Source organism: Drosophila obscura, unplaced genomic scaffold, assembly GCF_018151105.1.
Source record: "Drosophila obscura isolate BZ-5 IFL unplaced genomic scaffold, ASM1815110v1 contig_150, whole genome shotgun sequence".
Lineage (NCBI taxonomy): Eukaryota > Metazoa > Arthropoda > Insecta > Diptera > Drosophilidae > Drosophila > Drosophila obscura.
The window spans coordinates 12,200,291-12,218,563 of NW_024542736.1; the positions used below are offsets into that span (position 1 = coordinate 12,200,291).

At 48.0% G+C, this 18,273-nt stretch overlaps 2 protein-coding genes across 5 annotated transcripts; one reads left to right on the top strand and one right to left on the bottom strand.

The window, feature by feature from the left end:
* Window positions 1-250: 250 nt before the first annotated feature.
* On the bottom strand, window positions 251-1,166 carry LOC111076648 (NADH-quinone oxidoreductase subunit B 2). 2 transcript variants are annotated; one of them, XM_022370521.2, is made up of 2 exons: window positions 982-1,166; window positions 251-920 (listed from the first exon to the last, which is right to left on the bottom strand). In XM_022370521.2, the coding sequence occupies exon 2, from the start codon at window positions 917-919 to the stop codon at window positions 287-289; it is 633 nt and encodes a 210-aa protein (XP_022226213.1). In that variant the 5' UTR covers window position 920; window positions 982-1,166; the 3' UTR covers window positions 251-286. The 2 variants fall into 2 exon arrangements, with proteins under 2 accessions (XP_022226213.1, XP_022226212.1); XM_022370520.2 differs by having other exon boundaries at window positions 251-923.
* Window positions 1,167-13,614: 12,448 nt separating this feature from the next.
* On the top strand, window positions 13,615-18,272 carry LOC111076629 (protein TRC8 homolog). Of its 3 annotated transcripts, XM_022370493.2 has the most exons (8): window positions 13,615-13,815; window positions 13,903-14,934; window positions 15,107-15,677; window positions 15,736-16,276; window positions 16,333-16,507; window positions 16,735-16,931; window positions 17,005-17,196; window positions 17,268-18,272. In XM_022370493.2, exons 2-8 carry the CDS (start codon window positions 14,505-14,507, stop codon window positions 17,589-17,591), a joined length of 2,430 nt encoding a protein of 809 aa, XP_022226185.2. In that variant the 5' UTR covers window positions 13,615-13,815; window positions 13,903-14,504; the 3' UTR covers window positions 17,592-18,272. The 3 variants fall into 3 exon arrangements, with proteins under 3 accessions (XP_022226185.2, XP_022226184.2, XP_022226186.2); XM_022370492.2 differs by having other exon boundaries at window positions 13,615-14,934; XM_022370494.2 differs by having other exon boundaries at window positions 13,616-14,934; window positions 16,750-16,931.
* Window position 18,273: the final 1 nt, after the last annotated feature.

Below are 18,273 nucleotides of genomic sequence, written 5' to 3' on the forward strand. Positions count from 1 at the left end.
GCTTCAAGAACCCTTCATATTTCATCATGTCACACAGTCAGAGACACTTGAGAGTGGCCAAGAAGTGTTTATTGTCTCCAGATCTCATGTCCATTCCCCTGAGCACGCACGAGCCGTCCTCTATGCGCCCTATGACTAAGCAGATCTCGAGATTCTGGAACTGATGCGCTTAACTCTTTGACTTTTTTTTCGGCCAAGAAGATCAGCCTCAGCTGAGATCAAGCGAACGTGGAATATGGAATATGGCCTTTATTTCAGCACTAACATTACATTACAGTCGATTGGTTCACTTTCGGTACCACATCTGCAGGGTGCGCATGCGGCGAACCTTCTTCTGCAACTGCAGCAGTCCGTACAGTAGAGCCTCGGCCGTGGGCGGGCAGCCCGGCACGTAGATATCCACGGGGATGATGCGATCGCAGCCGCGAACCACAGAGTAGGAGTAGTGATAGTAGCCGCCGCCGTTGGCACAGCTCCCCATCGAGATGACCCAACGTGGCTCGGGCATTTGGTCGTACACCTTGCGCAGTGCCGGCGCCATCTTGTTGGTCAGCGTTCCGGCCACAATCATTACGTCCGTCTGGCGGGGTGAGGCGCGAAACACCATGCCAAAGCGGTCCATGTCGTAGCGCGGCGCTGCAATGTGCATCATTTCGACGGCACAGCAGGCCAGGCCAAAGGTCATCGGCCACATGGACCCCTTGCGGCCCCAGTTCAGCAGATCGTCCATTCTGGCCAGCGTCCACTCCGACCAGGAGTTCTGGTTCCGTCCAAACGGTGAGTAGCCCCGCTTGGCCGGCTTCTTACGAACGTCATCGTACACCGGCATGGTCTTCTGCTCGCGAGTCCAGAGAGCGCTGACTGCCGGTCCACGGGGCAGCATCCTTGCATTCTTATACATTTTGAGGCAGCCAAACATTCTGCTGGATATTGCAAGTCCTCAATTCTTATTTAGTCGGAAATTGTACAAAATTTACTCACTTTTTTGCTTGCGTTATTTGTTTTGTTTGCGTTTGACTGAATTTTCACTGTGTACAGCTGCAGATGTGCTCAGATTTGTGTTTGATTGACACGCAACAGACACGAGTCGACTGAGTCAATTTTCAAAGGTCACTAGATTGTGCAGAGAGTTTTCCAATGCTCGAATTTAATTATTCACAGCTTACTTTTCCCACTTTCCTTTTCGTACAGTCATTCTGCATTAGAGATGGGCGCAGGCAGGGTCAGGGTCTCCTTTGCTAGGGCTGGCCCGTCCTAAGCATCGGAATCATCGTAACAAAATTATGCACAAAAATTAATGCATAGAAATATATGCAAAATATTTATAAAATTAAACAAAATACATTTATGATGAAATTCTTAGAGAATTTTCAGATATTTCTTTTTTTGTAGTCCTTCAAAACCATCGATGGACTCTATCGATATTTTAAGCTTACGCACGCGCCCATCTCTATGCAGAATCATCAACAACAATAAGAACTTTTTCGACATCATATCATTCCACTCAGCTTCTCTCCCTCATTGTCCTCTTATACCCGTTAAAGTTCAACCATTTGGCGTTAAAATCAATCCAAAAACTTCAACACTCTGGCACTGGGTTTGGGTTTGGGCTTGGGGCCTGGGCGGACAGCGAACAGCGAACAGCGAACAGGAATCGTTAGACTCATAAATACGCATGAAGCCTCCCCTCCATTCATGCAGCATCCCAGCGAGATCTTTAAAAAGGAAATTATTAGCTGATTGCAGCAGCAGCCCCCGCTGCCTAGCAACATGAAGCAGATGCATTCGCGCAGAGCTTACGCAATCGATTCCATGGGCTCATTACGAAAGCGAAGACGGAGTCATGGCGCTGGCGCAGCTGGCGTCAATACCCAGTGGCAGTGGCAGAAAAATGGCAACTGCAACAGCAGTATCTGTTGTGTATGTTTGTTTTTTTTTTTGTGGTTTTTTAATTAACGCTTTTGCACAATGCTTGTCTAATTACGCCTATGGTGCCAGAGGCACGACAACAAAACGGCACAGACTACTAAATCATCAATATTGTCAGGCAGCCACAAACAGCCAACCAGCCAGCCAGCCAGCCAGCCAGCGCAGCAAGCAGCTGGCAAAGAATCCTTCAGGATGAGAGCAATAGAAAAAATGTTGGCAGACAACGACAACAGGCATCAGGCAGCACGCAGCAGACGGGACGGGACAGGACGGTACGGGGAACATTCACCGACGACGATCATCGCATGGCAATTAGGCATTGGCTGCATTTGATGCATCATTAATTGAATTAAATTTGCATTTAAATGTGGTCCTACTATGTATGAATGGGTTAGAGAGGTTCCCATACCCAGCCACCATCCAGCACCAAAGCACCAGGGCATCTATCGCGCTGGCCGGTTCCCAGTCAAACCGTCTGCCCTGACAATAGGCCCGCTGATGAAGTCATATAAGCCAAGTTTGTATCGACTACGCATTGCATTGGGAACGCAGTGAAAATGCCAATTTAAAATGGCTAAAATAAATTGGTATCCTTTGGTTCGATTTGGTTCGTTCGCTTGACCGAACTGGCTGCCCAACGCAAAATAGACTATCATCAATTTAAAATCAATATGTCACATAAATTGGAAGGGAAATCAACGCCAAAAGCCAACAATATTGGCAAGGAAAATGTGAAAAAAAAGAGAAGACAGACAGACAGAGAGAGAGAGAAAGAGACAATCAAATAAAGTAAAAACAAGTAGGAAAGGCAAGCATCGATGTGCGAAACGTGAGATACACTTTGGCAGCAGTCTGGTTTAATCGAAGCCCAGATTTGTTAATCCATAAAATGTGTTTATTTATATAATAATTAAATGGGAGATCGAGGCAGCTAAGAATATATATTAGATGGGATATTATTAAGGCTTTTTTTGCATTGCCAACACCTAATCGAAATCATTAAGCCCTCTGTGAGAGTACATCGAAAAATGGACAAAACCTCTCACTGCTGGCCAGTCCAGTGCGATTACTTTGCTATAATTCGTCGTCATCGTTGGTGATGCTGGTGCTGCTGCTGCTGGTGATGCTGCTACTGTGGCTGTGGCTGACATCGTCGCTTGGGTTTTATTGGCCACTTTTGGCCACATCAGCGACAACGATGAGACAAGCGAGCGCGCTTCCTGTCCCCCTAGCCGAACGTAGGATGTGCTCCTCTTGGACAACTTGCCATTATTATGCGCATGTTGCATTGCATTGCATTGTTGCTCTTGGGCCGGAGCTATGGCTTTGGCTTTGGCTATAGACAGACTCTGGACTGGCTCTGTGACTGTGAGTCTGACTCTGACTCTGTCTGTGGCTCTGGCTCTGGTTGTTGTTGTTGTTGTTGCCGGATTTGTCAGCGATCCTCAAAGTGATAAAAATTGCTCGTAAATCCTTAACGAGTGGAACTAACACGCGCTGGCTCGCTCACTAACCAAAGTTGCAGCACTTCACCCTGGATATTCCATACCCCCATCAGCAGCTCAGCAGCTACCCCCCTCCCTCCCTCCCTGACTTCCCCTGCAGCACATTTGTCTTTTTAGTGAACTCCTAAAACAACATGCCAAATGGAACAATGGCCGATCCAGCGACCGAAATGGACGCGCTCATCTCTTGATCTGCATTGTTAGCTTGGAACAGGAGCAGGAGCTGTGCCAGTGGCAGTGGCAGCAACAGGAGCTGCTCTCCGATTTCATTGTGGCTCTGGACTGTTTGCATTCAGCAGAACTCACACCAATGCGATGGGCCAGTTTATGCACACCAAACACCAAATTGACTCCATTAAATTCCAATTGTGCCAATGTTCTTCCACGGGGGTTGCTGCTGCTGCTGCTGCTGGTGGTGGGTGTAGGGATGGTACTGCTGCATAGTGTAGGCCAAGTTTAAGGCTTGTTGCAACTTTGTATTGGGGCATTGCTGTCAAAAGTGTGCTAGGAAAACGTAGCTCAAGGTTTAGAGCTTGAACAAAACTCTTTATGGATACGAATGGGTCAGAGATTACTCTTAACCGCACTTCTTTCCCCTTCATAGCTCTCTTAGCTCTGAAAACGTGGGCGCCCGACCTTCCGCTTCAACTTTGAGCATAAATAAATGTAAAAAATATATTTTCCCTCTGATTATCCCCGGTATTGCTACAGGTTCTGATAAAGAACAATTAAGCCTTAATGTCCTAACCATAAACACTAATTTAACAGCTCCACACGATGCACAGAAACTAAAGTTAGTGGCATGCATAAGCCGAATCAGATCGCAGCCATATGGTTAACCAATTAAAGATGCAAAAGACAAAAGACCCAACGAAACCAAATCGAAGGAAAACCAACTGACAATAAAATCAACAAATTTTCGTATTTAACGATCGGCAAATTAACATACATTTACACATGCCCCCAGAGCAGCCCGGCGGGTCGTGGCCGGGGGGGACAGAGTCGGAGACTGCGGCTGGGGCTGGGGCTGGGACTGGGACTGGGCGCTACCAAAACAAACGGGTTTCGAGGCAGGCCACCGTCAGTCAAAGCAATCGACCACCCAGATCAAACAGAGACAGAGAGAGCGAGCGAGAGGGAGAGAGAGAGAGACAGTGACTCGTACAGGCCCCTCTCCGCCCATTGACTACGCTTTATAAGCAGGTGTTGACAGTTCGTTATAATAATAACTACTTTAAAATAAAGCCCCGCCGAACCAGAGAGCAGGGCCGATAATTAATTACGAACGATTAATGACAATGTTATCTAAGCGCATGACAAACGCCGCGGGAGCAGGCAGCCGGGCGGACAGGCCTTCCTCCACTTGTCGGGTGTTTCGCTTGGGTTCAGATGAGTTCAAGCAGTGCGAGGGCGTGGCGAGCGCCTGCTGCTGTTTTCGACTAACTGTTCTGCTTAATTTGCGAATGATTCGATAAACGTCTCCGTCTTCGTTTTCATACTCTAGCCAAAGGGTAATGGGACTTTGATCAGAGCTATGCTATAGGCATTTCCAATCCAGAACTTTGAATACTTCGACCTCCGTGTTGTTTCTCTCTTCCTGTGCTCGAGGGTGCGTCGCGCGACTGCTTTGAACTGCTTGCTTGTTGTGGTCGCATGTAAAACACACACAAAATCCTTTTAATACATAATGTCACAGGAACATCACTTACCTTACCCCCCATTCCCCTGTCTACGAATACACATATTTATGTTTCATTTTTTACCGCACTTTCACTTTGCCTTGCCGCTCTCTCCACCACCACTTTGCTTCGGCGGATAATTAATGTGCGCTGCGACCCGTACCCGTACCCGCACCCAGGTCCGGACTCCGCAGTTTCCCTAAGTAGGGTGCGTCCCCTCCTAATACATAATTACGTTGTTTCATTAACAGCAGCATTAGCAGCGATAATATTTCACTCGCATCGAAGGAGCCTCCAAGTTGAAGTGGCGGTGTCCGTCCTGTCCTGCCGCTGCTCGCCTTCGTGATTTATCGACATTAGGCGAAGCGTTTAAATGCCTTTCGGTGGGTGGCAACTAGAGATGCACTAAATGCACTTTTAAATTTAAATTTAAATTATTCGTGGAAATAAATGGGGAAAACACAACACACACAAAGGTACAACTAAACTGTATAAATATTAATAATAATTAATTAATAACAATAAATATGAATATTTATTATATATTTATATATAATATTATTTATTTTTATTTATGTATATTTATTTATTTATTTATTTATATTTATTCCACCATCTAACAGAAGAACTCACGCTCTCATCTCTAGCTCTGCATCCCCACGTTATGGATTATTAATGCAATGGGTTGTGAACGGGCAGACGTGGCGGCATTGATCATGCTCCCCCCTCAAGTGTTCTATGTGTGTGTGTGTGTGTATTTCTTTTTCAGATTTTTGGGGGCGCAAAACTGACTAATGCAATCTCAAGTATGTGCGACACGCTGGCTAGGGTAGCAGCTTCAACATGTGGCCATGGTGTTGATGACGATGAGGAGGAGGAGGAGGAGGAGGAGGAGTAGGAGAAAGAGGATGCCATGCCGCACTGTGGAGTGGAATAAAAAGATGCACCCTCGCCCCATGCCTGCCCCGCATCAGGCATCTACTTGTAGATGGGGGCCGCTCTGTCGAATTTATGTGCAGCGGCATGTTGCCATTGGCTTGCCGCTTGGTGGCAACTTCTCGCACGCATTTAAATACCTAATAAAAGTTACACTTGAAAATTAATGAGCAGCATTTCAGAGACAGCATTTATGGAACACGACAAAGTGACAACACTTGAATTAAGTTGTTCCCAGTCCCAGTGCCAGTCCCATCTCCATCTCCATCCCCATCTCAGTATCCAGCTACAGTGCCCAGTACCAGCTCTCTCTCTCTCTCTCTCTCTGTCCCTGATCGTCTTTCAGATGTCACTCCATGGCATTGCCATTCCACGCCTGTCTCCGTCTCTGTCTCTGGGCCAGACTGCGCCTTGCCGAGATTTCGTTTTAGTTGGTGTAATAAATTTTGTGGTTTAATGGGGCGGGCGTTTGCCGACGTCAGTGGCTGCTGCTGCTGCTGCAGCAGGAGCCGTTCGATGCAGCGGCATGACTCTGAAGTTTTTTCACTTTGATATTCGAGCGTCTATTAATGAAAACGTCGCGCTGCAGTGGGGCGGCCTTTTTTGGCCTATTTTATAGGGCACACTTCCTTTTTTAATGCACTCTCCAGCGAAACGAACGAACGAATGAAGGAACGTCTTAAGCCAAAGTAAAGCACATAAACGATGCCATTAAAGTGACAAAAATTGACACTAATCATGCTTGGGTGCCAGGCAAAGGGGTGGCCGACCATTTGTTTTTGGGGGCCCAGGGCAGGGGCAAGACCCAACATTTTGTAGCGCTGTCATGTTCGAGACGTTCCATAATTTATGTATCAACACTAAGAGATCGTTAGTAGCTGCACCAGACAGGGTCAGTGCTGCCACAGCAGACTCAAAATGCCAAAATATCCAGCCCCAAATGAACGAGAGAGAGTTTGCTCTGCAAAGCGGGCTATTAATTGAACTATTATTTAATTAATTTATGAATATTTATTTTATTTATTAAATCTAAAATGAGTAAATAAAAAAATAGAAACATGCAAATTTTCGAAAATTACTGAACAAAATATTTAAATTTGGAAATTATTCGCAATGAAATTAGTAAAGCTTAGCCCAAGAATGTGTATATGTCCGCAGAGGTATTCCCTCGTAGAGCTATCAATACCGACGCCGACACCGACACCGACACCACCCATACCCAGTCGACACCATCGCTAAACGCACCAAAGTAAATTGTTCGATTAATTGGATTTTAACAGCGACAAGTAGCCGCCAGGACAGGGCAAGAAAAATACAAAATACAAAAAAAAAACGGGGCGCGTCGCCGGGCGCCCTATACCCTCGTGCTCTGTATTAGATAAAAAAAACTACGCTCCGCGGGAATCGGCGTCGGGGGGGGGCACGAACCGGCTCCGCGTTCGGGCGGGTGGCCCCGCCGCAAGGCCCCCGCGCTGTGGGGCGGGGGGCGGGCACCGCGTGGGTACCGGCGGACCAGGTCCCACCGCCGCGCCCAGCGCGCGCGCCGCGCCCCCGCGCGCGCGCGCGGCCCGCCGCCATCTGGGGACCCCCCGTTACACCCCACTTTACCAAAACCCCCCAACTCTTTTTTGAGTACGGGTATAAAAAGCAAAAAGCAAAAAGAGTGCCACAGAGGGAGGGACCCGGGCCGGGTCGGGAGACAAAAAGCAGAAACATTCCCAAGCCAACAAACCTGAACTCTTGTTGGCCAAGGCAAAGCAAAGAAAAACGAAATAGAGATGAATTTACAGCTACAAATCGCTTGATCAGTCAACATTTTAGCTACGTCTAATTGTCAGTCAGTCAACCAGACGGACATGGCATGGACAACCCGACAAACCGACAACGAGGTAGAGAGAGAGAGAGAGAGACCAACAACATCGACGACGACAACGACAACGGCAAAAAAAGAGGCCCAAAGTTGAATTTTTATTGTTGTCACAGCAATTTCAATTGGTTCGATGAGCATTCCAGCATTGCACGCGGCCAACTAGCGGCTAGCGGAGAGAAAGAAAGACGGCAACAAAATCAGCCAAGAGAGAGAGAACAAACAGACAAAAAAAAAACTGGCTTAGACGAGCAGAGAGGCAGAGACAGAGTCAGAGAGGCAGAGTCAGAGAGGCAGAGCCAGAGGCAGAGTCTTTGCTGCCTGGCCGGCCTGACAAGATGTTGGAGACACAGCTCCATCATCGATATTATGTCGCTGGCAGACGATTAATGATTGCCAAGGTGAAGATCTCATCGGGCCAGCAGTTTCTTATAGTGTACATCTGTGTATCTGAGTTGGTCTTTGTCTTCTATCTTGCACACTGCTTAATGTCAGTCATGGAGTCGGTTCGTCAGTCTGTCAGTGTCGCCAAGGAGAAGCCAAGCCAAGCCAAGCCAAGTCGGGCCTATATAGCAAACGTCTCTCTCCCCAACACTTGGTATTTATGCCAATTAGTATGAAATTTCTTACGTGCCCGCAGACAGCAGACAGCAGCCAGGCCACAGATCCACAGTCAAAGCCAAGACCAGCTCCAGTTGCAGTCCTCATCCTCATCACAAACCATCGCATTGCCGTCTTCTACTGCTTGCTGCTGCTTTCTGCTGCTTGCTGGCACTGCCACTGGCACTGCCACTGCTGCTGCTGCTTCCGCTTAAACTGGTCCAGTTTCATTTCACGATTTCACCCTAATACAAACAAAACAAAAAAATATCCATCGTCTCTTATTGTCTCGCTGCGGTCTTAGCGCCATTTTTGTCGCGCTTTTCAGACTTTTGGGCTAATCTGAGTGCTTAAATCGCCGGAGGCTAAAATATTTTGTATTTAATTTGCTGGCTGCCTGCTTTTTGGCAAATATGCGATACCCTGAATCACAGTGTGTACAAACTCATGCATAAGAAAATCCCACTTAATCCCTCAACTCCAATTAAGTGTAACCAGTTACTTGCGCTTCCACCGAGGCTGCCCATGCTGCCCATGCTGCCCAGATTGGACAAATTTCCAAATACAATTTTCCGCCCAACAAAGTGTGACTCGGATCGCACTCCACCTGCCTCGTTAGGCGCTTGGCGCTGGCTATAATTGAGCAATTATTCATTCAAATGGATTGCCAATTTCGCCCAACCAGCCAGCCTACCACCAAAGAGTTGAGTCAAGCCGAGCCGAGGCGATACCGCCCCAATGTGCCTGCCCCCAAGAGGCAATTTAGCGGCAACGCATTCGCATTCGCCATCGAACTGCAATTGCGATTGCAATTATAAAACAATCACTTGTCCGGCTAGGCGGCTCCCGGTCGCCACCTTTAACAGCTTCCCATTATTTTCGTATTCCTGCCTTGTGTTGTTTCTTTTTTGTTTTTCGTCTGCCGCACGGCAGAGGTTCCAGTGGCTCCAGTTGCTGTTTTTTTTCTGTTGTTGTTGGTTTGGGCGGTGGCGACGGCAACGGCAACGGCAACGGCGGCCACGCAAATTGTGCTTACTTAATAAGTCGTACAACCTGCTAATGTGAGCAATTTACCAAAGGAACGCGCGCTCCAGCCGGCTACCGGGTTGGGCAAACAGGCAAACAGGCTTGTGGTACTGGGGTACTCCACTCTGGGGCTCCACTCCACTCTGCTGTGGCACTTCTTTCAGTTTTGTGGTCCTCGCGCATGCGCAACTGCGATTGCAATCAGCAGGAAGGCAGTGCCAAACTCAGACTCCGACTCCAACTCAGAACACAGCACACAGCACACAGAACCGCATCCACATCCAAAGCCATAGCCAGGAGAAGAGACTCTGTGCCCCGGTCCGATCCAGACCAATGCAGAGTGTGTGAGTGCGCACAATAAAAAGGTGCGAGCTTAAAGAATTTATGGGCCAGCCTTGGCCAAGTCGATAAGCCCAGCCAGAGCAGTTTCAAAAGTAAAACAAAGTCGCTGGGACAGCGCACCTAATTATTATAAATAAACCAATCGAACAATAAAGATCTGCTGGCCAACTTTCCACGAAATGTGCACAGTGGCCATAAGAACTTAATCGCAAATGAGATTCCAGGCCAGACCAGAGCAGGCCAGGCCAGCCGAGGCCAGGACCAGTCCGCAAGTCGGACCAAAGGCCGAGACTGGCAACGCCATCGATAACACAATCGATGATGAGGCGGCCCAGAGCCATAGCCAAGCCGGGGCTAACAAGCGGTTAGCTCGGTTCGGGTTTGATGAGGCAGCCAGTCGGCTGGATTAATCGCTGACATGGACCCATGGACGAGACGATCGCGCAGAGACCCAAAAAGTTCAGCCTTCGAGCAGCAGATAACGCTCTGACGTAGTTAAACATATTGTAATTGCTGCGCTGTGCTGTGCTGTGCTGCTGTGCTGCCGTTTGCCGAAAACGGGTTTCCATCTCCATCGGAAGATTCTGCGCGACGGCAGCGGCGGTAGCCCGCAGTCCTCTGGTCATTGTTTTGGACTGGCTTCTGTATCGGGCCTTAGCATCAGATTACCACTCTATGTGCAGACAAAGGCGCAGCAGCCAATAAATGGAAGGCGTCGTTGTCGTCCTCAACCTCGTCCTCATTCCTCCATCCCTCCATACCTCGGATACCCATACCCATCTCCATCTCCATCCTCAGCCATGTCCACCTCTTTGTCTGTTGACTGTGGCTGTTGTCGTTACGGCCTTTGATTTTTGTGGATCAGCTTTTGCACAGTAGCCGTTCGATAATTTGCTATGGCATTCCAAGTGTATGTCTCCTTATCCCGCATGTCAATCAAGCTCCTAATTATTCTCCGAATGCAAAAGATAATTGGCCCTCGTTTTTGGGGTGCTGGCGGCCATTGGCTAAATCAATTTCATTTCACTATAAAATACGAGACGCTCTGTCAGTTCTGCACAGAGAGGCAATTATGACAAACCGGAATCTGAATTGCGAATATTGCGAGCAAGTATCATCCAATTAAATCCAAAAAGGAATAAGCCATGAAACGGCATCGATCAGTGTAAGGGATACACTAAATATAATCTTTAAACGATTTATGTTCCTAGGGCTTAGCATAAAGGACTTGAGTTAAAGATTCAACATTGGGTTAATTATTTTTGTGTGTAATGCAAAAACGGAAACAATTTATTGCTTGGGTTTTGAGAACATACATCTTCCAATATTTAACCCATTGAATATTCATAGGTGTTCCGTAATAGTCCCAATATTGTGCCTGCTTATCTCTTATATTCAACCACTTGGGGCCCAACAATCACAATCAGATGATAACCTTATCATTCGTAACGATTTCAGAACTTCAATGTAAGCAGTCTTGGCTGATTGGACAGAGTTTCAAGCAAGCCATAAACATTTCGTTCTCCACCAGCAATTGTTATACAGCAGAACCCTGCCAAACTTTTACTCGAATATTAATCAAATAGTGAATGGAGCATTTTGCAGGTTTTCGTGAGTATTACCAGACAGAGTTCTGGATTCACCTTCACCCAAAAAATCAACACTTCCCCAACGTCATTTCCTTTCACCAGCAATTGCTACCCGGTAAAAGTTTACTTAAAGGGTATATTCTTTTACTCAAGTGGGCCTCTCTCCTTGAACTCTTAGACGAATTTTATAGACTAGAAGCCACAGTTTTGTGTGTGTTTTGTAGATACAGTTATGGCTCTCCCTGGAATTACATTCAAAGGTATCTTATGGTCGAAACTCTAGACTTGCCGGAGTATCACTAACAGGCAGCAGCAGCAGCGTTAACGGCAGCTAATTCATTTGGCGTCCCAGCAGGTTTCCAGCTGCCGCCGCGACAGCCACGTCTTGGCTCTATCTATGAGTGGTAATCATGCTGGGAACGCATTGCACTGGTTCACATGTTCATATGTAGGTCCAGAGGTTCAGGTCCTGGCCATGCGCCCCGTGTGCTGTCTGGGCATAGCTTTAAGTGTAATGAAATCACACATAGACAGCTCGTCCAGGGGGGGGGCAGATGCAATGCGAGTGCAACTGAGACCGGACAGGGGTGTACAGGGGGGTAGTGCGGGACGACATCGAGACCATCGACCATCGACACTTTGTACGTTGTTGTGTAAAACGATTGGCGCGTTAATCAACGTACAAATTTCCGACTTATATGGCCGGCGAATTAAATCGTTCCCCCGAGATCACCAGCAGCCAGCAGCAGCAGCAGCAGCAGCAGTCGGGCAGACAGAGCAAGCAGTGCAGCCAGCGCTAGCCTGGTCAGCTGTCTTGGCCGGACACTGACAGCTGCCGATTAGAACTGGAGCGATAAATTATACAATTGCCATGCGTGAGACCTGAAGATCGCCTGCATCCAGCAGAGCAAACCAAAGAGAGAGGGTTTCGTTTCCATTGCAGTTCCATTCCATATCGGGGTCCCAGTCCCCCGGCTCATCGCCAATGACAATTACACTGATTATATTAAATATATGAGCCCCATATTTGGGGGCTACTGCCACTGCCGCTGCCGCTGCCGCTGCCGCTGCTGTGTGCCATGGGAGTGTTAACAGTTCGCCTGGCCGGGGCCATAGAGCCATCTCCTCGTAATTTGTGCAATTTGCTGCCCCGTCAAGTCGTCGACGTTTGCCCCCAAAAAAAAAAAAAAAAGCCTCGTGAAAACTATGCAAATTAGCACAGGCCAAGGAGCAGCCAAAAGGCTTATCAGCAAGTCACTTTTCACATAGGAAAGATGACTATTAAATGCTCTAACCTGATCAAGATTTTGGGCTATGTAATGCAACCCCAAAGCTGACCAGAAGGGCTACTCAGAACAGCCTTACATTTTGAGTTTTTCCCGAGTAAAATGGACTTTTCAATCTCAAGGAAAATCCCCAAATACCCTTTCAGTTGTTCCAAGGTAAAACCAAATCAACAAACATGCATTGCCCGCGACTTGGGGGCTGTGGTTGTGCTTGTTTGTTATGACCTGTGCAGTTTGTTTAAAATTCTTGTGGCGCGGCATGAAAAATCAATTATGTTAGTTGAACTTTTTGAGCTAAACGCTAAACAATTGCGCATAATTACGAGCGTTGGGCGCACACACGTACGTTGGGGCACTTGGGGAACGGAGCCCCGGATCCGGACTGCATTGCCGTTGCCGTTGCCGTTGCCGTTGCCTCAATTTGTGCATTTGCATACGGTGGCGGGGGGGGTGGGGTGCAGGAGCAAGCTATGCGAGTGGGTTTAGGGTTTTGTGGCACCAAACAAGAAAGAACAACAATTAAAGTTCAAAATGGCAAAAGTTAATGACCGAACAATTGAGGAAATTCACGTAAACTACTATGGGGAAGGAAATCGAGACGGAGAATTGGGCACGAGACGATTAAATGCCAGAGCTCGAGGGTTTTGCTTTGAAAGAATGCGGAAAATGTGTATCCAAGAATCGTTTCGTAGAACCCCATGACTGAGGGCATTTTATATAGTATTATTAGGAACGGAAAAGACTTTTCAAGCAGAAACATGGAAATGAGAGTTTTAGTCAGGAATTGGAATTCTAAGAGCAGGCGCCGTCACAAAAATCCAATACTCAATTCAAATGTTTATATCTAGTTTAATATTTTATTTACATTTTTGGTACAGCTCCAAAAAGCATACACCCGACTTGGCCTTCATTTTTTCTTCAAACCCAAGTCAAAATTCAAAATTTCATATTTCCGCGCGCAACAACACAAATCAGCTGTGTCCGCCGTCACTGCGCAACACTGGTCGAGAGAGACGATAGATAGCGCGAACCTATCGCCAGCGAATAACAGAAGAAGTAGAGTAGAAAGAAAAAACAAAAATTGAGTGTTTTATTTTTCACACGCAAACGCAATTCCACTCAAAATCCGATTCCAAATTCTAGATCCTAGTGTTGTAAAACTCGCGCATGAACAGAAGAACAGGAGGAGAAGTAGAGGAGAAAAACAAAACCAAAGTGAAAAAGTGTAAAGTTCGGGCAAAATCGAAAGAAAAGCCAAAACCAAGCGCAAAACACGCATTTTGGTGTCCGCGAGCGAGGGACGGAACAGCAGCGAACGAATAAATCAAACCCAACGAGCAGCAACATTTGTGCGACGACAAAATCCGAAGGAAAAACCTTTAACGTTACCACCTGCCCTGCCTCTACTCTTCCTCCCCCCGCCACAGCCAACACTTCACAGCAGTGCATACACACCTGTGCACTTATTCTTTTTGCGAAACGAAATCCAAAACGAAGGCCAGCCAGCCACCAGTTGGAGCAGAAGCAGCAGCAGCAGCAGAATCGACAGAAACCAGCAAAGAAAAACAGCAATCAGCTCCAAATGCGTGAGCCATCGCTTGGGGGAAGGTAGATATTGAAGAGCTAGCTAATTGCCGATCAGCGAGCGCGTCGTCTAAAAGAGACAGGCGGACGGAGCCGATTAGTGCAGAGTCACGTCGCATCAGCCACAAACGTCGCCGAAGAGACGAGAGCCAGCCAGAGCCATGTCCATGCGCACTAAAGTTTTGGGCCTGGTGGATGTGATGATGCGGGTGCCGCCCGTGCTGGTCATCGATGAGATACTAAAGATTGGCATGGGCCTGCCCACACGATTCTATCCGGACACCAGCCAGCCGCAGTCGCCGGTCGAGGAGGATGTTGGCTTTCTGGCTGATGCAGATACCCCGGGTGCCGCTGCCGAGGCATTCGCCACCCTCAAGGCGTTCTTCGGATTTGGCGATGCTGCTGCCCAAAGTTCCATGATTCCCCCCGCCAGCCCAATCGAACAGTCCATCGATAATGCCTCCAAATCGGCGATGACGAATGGGATGCTCAGCACCGGCTTTAACTCGCTCATGACCGAGCTGTCACACGATGAGACGCTGGCGGATGTCCTCAGCATAACGACGGTCAAATTCCTGATTTGCCTATTCGGTAAGTGGCACCTGGAGCAGGTGGTAATGGGCACTCTCTCTCTCTCTCTCCAGTACTAAGGGTCGTTTGCCCAGAACCCCCCCTTATCGGACGTACTTTGCACCCATCCGCACCACGGTCTCATATGCATACAAAAAATACCAATGTTCATTTCTTGATTTGATTGCTTCAGGCTTCCTATCCGCCGCTTGTATTTTCATGCTGTGGACGCGGCACCTGGTGATGGTGTACATGTTTCTCACTTCCCTCGGACTGACGTTCCTCTCCTACTGGTCAAATGTGAGCGCCCTGGCGCTAATGGAGCAGAGTCCCTGCATACTGGAGGACCTGATGTCGCTGAATACGACACGATTACTGGACTCGGGCGGGGTGATCATGTCGCTGGCGCCGCACGTCATGGCGCAGTGGTTCATGGGCATGCTCTTTGCGTACATACACCTGGGACCGAGATACGAACTGCTGCAAAAGTCGATGCCCATCATATTTACTAGTCCCATTCTGATTGCCATGCTGCCGCTGCCACCGCATGTGGTGGAACATCTGCCCGTGATAGCCGGCACCACGCCCATCATCCTTACGCTAGTCACGATGATGTACAGCGCCATGGAGGCCAGCCGAACGGTATACAATGGCTACCAATATGCCATGAACTTCGTGTCCAACTTTGGCCTGTCCGCTTTGATAGAGAACGAGTGGCAGCGACTCAATGTGCCCAATGTCCTGCGTGTGTTCTGGACAATTCGGTGAGATCTGAACATTCGTTTAACGTTTATTCTATCTAATGGGAATCTCCGCTTACAGAATCATTCAGGGAGGCTATGCCCTGGCCATCGCCGATTCCAGTGAGCCCTTGCAATTGTTTCCGGCAATCGAAAAGCTACTGGTCGATGGCTGCGAAACGCTGACCGCCGTACTGGGCATGACGGGTGTGATATCCATGATATGCCACTACATTGGCCGAGGCTTTCAGTGGTTTTTGATGACCTACGACAACGATGAGGAGAAATCGCTGGGCACCGTCTCGGCAGTGCTCTTTTACATCCTGGCCCTGCAGACTGGACTCACCTCACTGTCGCCGGAGAAGCGATTTGTGCGCTTGTGTCGCAATCTATGTCTTCTGATGACCGCCCTGCTGCACTTCTTGCACAACATCGTCTCGCCCATACTGATGTCGCTGAGTGCGGCTCGAAATCCCTCACGCAAACGCCACGTGCGCGCCCTCACAGTATGCGCATTCCTCGTTGTGACGCCCGTCTCATTGCTGTACTACTTGTGGCTGCAGCGCTCCATCTCCACATGGCTGTTGGCCGTCACCGCCTTCTCGGTGGAGGTGATTGTCAAGGTGTGTAGTCCAAAACGATTCCCGAGCCCCGGCTTGATTGATTCCCCCCCTTGCAGGTGCTCGTCTCGCTGGCCACGTACACGCTGTTCTTGCTGGACGCCCGCCGTCAGTTCTTCTGGGAGAAGCTCGATGACTATCTGTACTATGTGCGTGCCTTTGGCAATTCCGTGGAATTCTGCTTCGGCATACTGCTGTTCATCAACGGCGCCTGGATACTGATCTTCGAGTCGGGTAAGTGGCAGCTTGCAGCTGCGTTTCATATCCAATTACATCGGCACAAATGAGCAAATGAATCCATCGATACGATATCCAATCAATATTTAAATGGCTTTCAAGTCTTCAACAGTATATGTCCTGTCCTTGTCCTTGGTCTAGCTGCTTCTTTTTTATTTGTTATGTGTGTGCATGTAATCTTTTTATTTGGTTGATTTTGTGTATCGATAACTATAACTTGATAGCCCAAAATGCTACAGGCGGCGCCATCAGAGCCATCATGATGTGCATCCATGCCTATTTCAATATCTGGTGCGAGGCCCGAGCTGGCTGGTCGGTGTTCATGAAGCGACGCTCGGCCGTGCACAAGATCTCGTCCCTACCGGAGGCTACACCGGCCCAGCTCCAAGCGTTCGACGATGTTTGCGCCATTTGCTATCAGGTGATTGCTTCTTTTATTCCAATTAATCCTTCGGTGATTACTCACGGACTGCTTTTTCCCTTGCGCCCTTTAGGAAATGTACTCGGCCAAGATAACGCGCTGCCGCCACTTCTTCCATGGCGTCTGTCTGCGTAAATGGCTGTATGTGCAGGATCGCTGCCCCCTGTGCCATGAGATAATGATGTACACGGAGAAGGCCGAGGAGAATGTGCCAGAGGCGAGGCCAGCGGACGCTGACCCAGAGGAGATCGTGTATCCCCGAGACGTTAGTATTTCTTTTGCTGATCAACGATATAGTCTACGCTGCTAAAATTTTTTTTTGATTTGCCTACACAGGATGGAAACAACGCTGGATCCACGCACCGCTCACCGGAGAGGATCGTCGCTGCCGAACCGTCGGAAGCTTCCACAACCGCCTCCACCTCCAATGCCGCAACGGAATCGGCGGCAACCATTTCCGAGGCAGCAGCCGCTGCTGCTGAGGCACGAACCGCTGCGGTCTCTGCCAGCAGCAGTAGCAACAGCAACAGCAATGCCAGCTATATCACAGCTTCCAACCAGCCCCCAACACCGTCGGCCACGTCCGCTGCGGCGGCTGTGGCCACAGCGGCGGCCAGCAATACGACGCACATCTTCCGGGTGACCCAGGACCAGCAGTGAGCGATGAGCGATAAGGGGATAAGGGATTGATCGGATCGGGATTGCTCGCGTACCTTCTATTTATCTATCTACCACTTGAATTGTTCTGTGTGTTAGTGTACTTATGTAAAAAAAAAAAATAACGCGAATCTGTCTAGTGACGAAGAGCTTCTTCATACCTTTAAAGCAATCTATTCCTATAACATACACACAAACACACACACACACACACACCTTTGATCCTCATAGGCACACACAAACACGACATACATATATATATATAAAACATACAGCCATGCTTAATTAAATTATATACCATGCATATAATAGAGCGCTGATCGGGACGAGATCGCAAAATTAGAACCAGAGATCTATGTACGTTAAGTTTATGGTAAAAAGTTGATCCAAAAATGTTGAAACACACAAAAAAACGTTAGACCTAAGTTCTGCAGTGGATAAATCAGTGTAAAAAAAAAAATCAAAAAAAAAAACAAACAAACAAAATCAGTAAAGAAAAATAACATTTATGTATGTGGGGAAGTCTGAAAATGATTTAATCAAGTTACCAAGTAAAAGTTAGTTAAAAACACGAAAGACGAGACGAGAGCGAGAGAAGCGCGAAGAAGAGGAAATCAGCACAGATAGAAAAGTTTTTTGATGGAAACGCAAAAACTTACGTTGTATAATTTTGTAATGTAAAAAG

Bases quoted from the DNA above. Each gene is read 5' to 3' on its own strand.
- LOC111076648 (XM_022370521.2), bottom strand. From the start codon at position 919: ATGTTTGGCTGCCTCAAAATGTATAAGAATGCAAGGATGCTGCCCCGT.
- LOC111076629 (XM_022370492.2), top strand. From the start codon at position 14,505: ATGTCCATGCGCACTAAAGTTTTGGGCCTGGTGGATGTGATGATGCGG. The intron at 16,508-16,734 runs GTAAGTGGCAGC...ATAACTTGATAG, and splicing joins GATACTGATCTTCGAGTCGG to CCCAAAATGCTACAGGCGGC. The intron at 17,197-17,267 runs GTTAGTATTTCT...TTGCCTACACAG, and splicing joins AGATCGTGTATCCCCGAGAC to GATGGAAACAACGCTGGATC.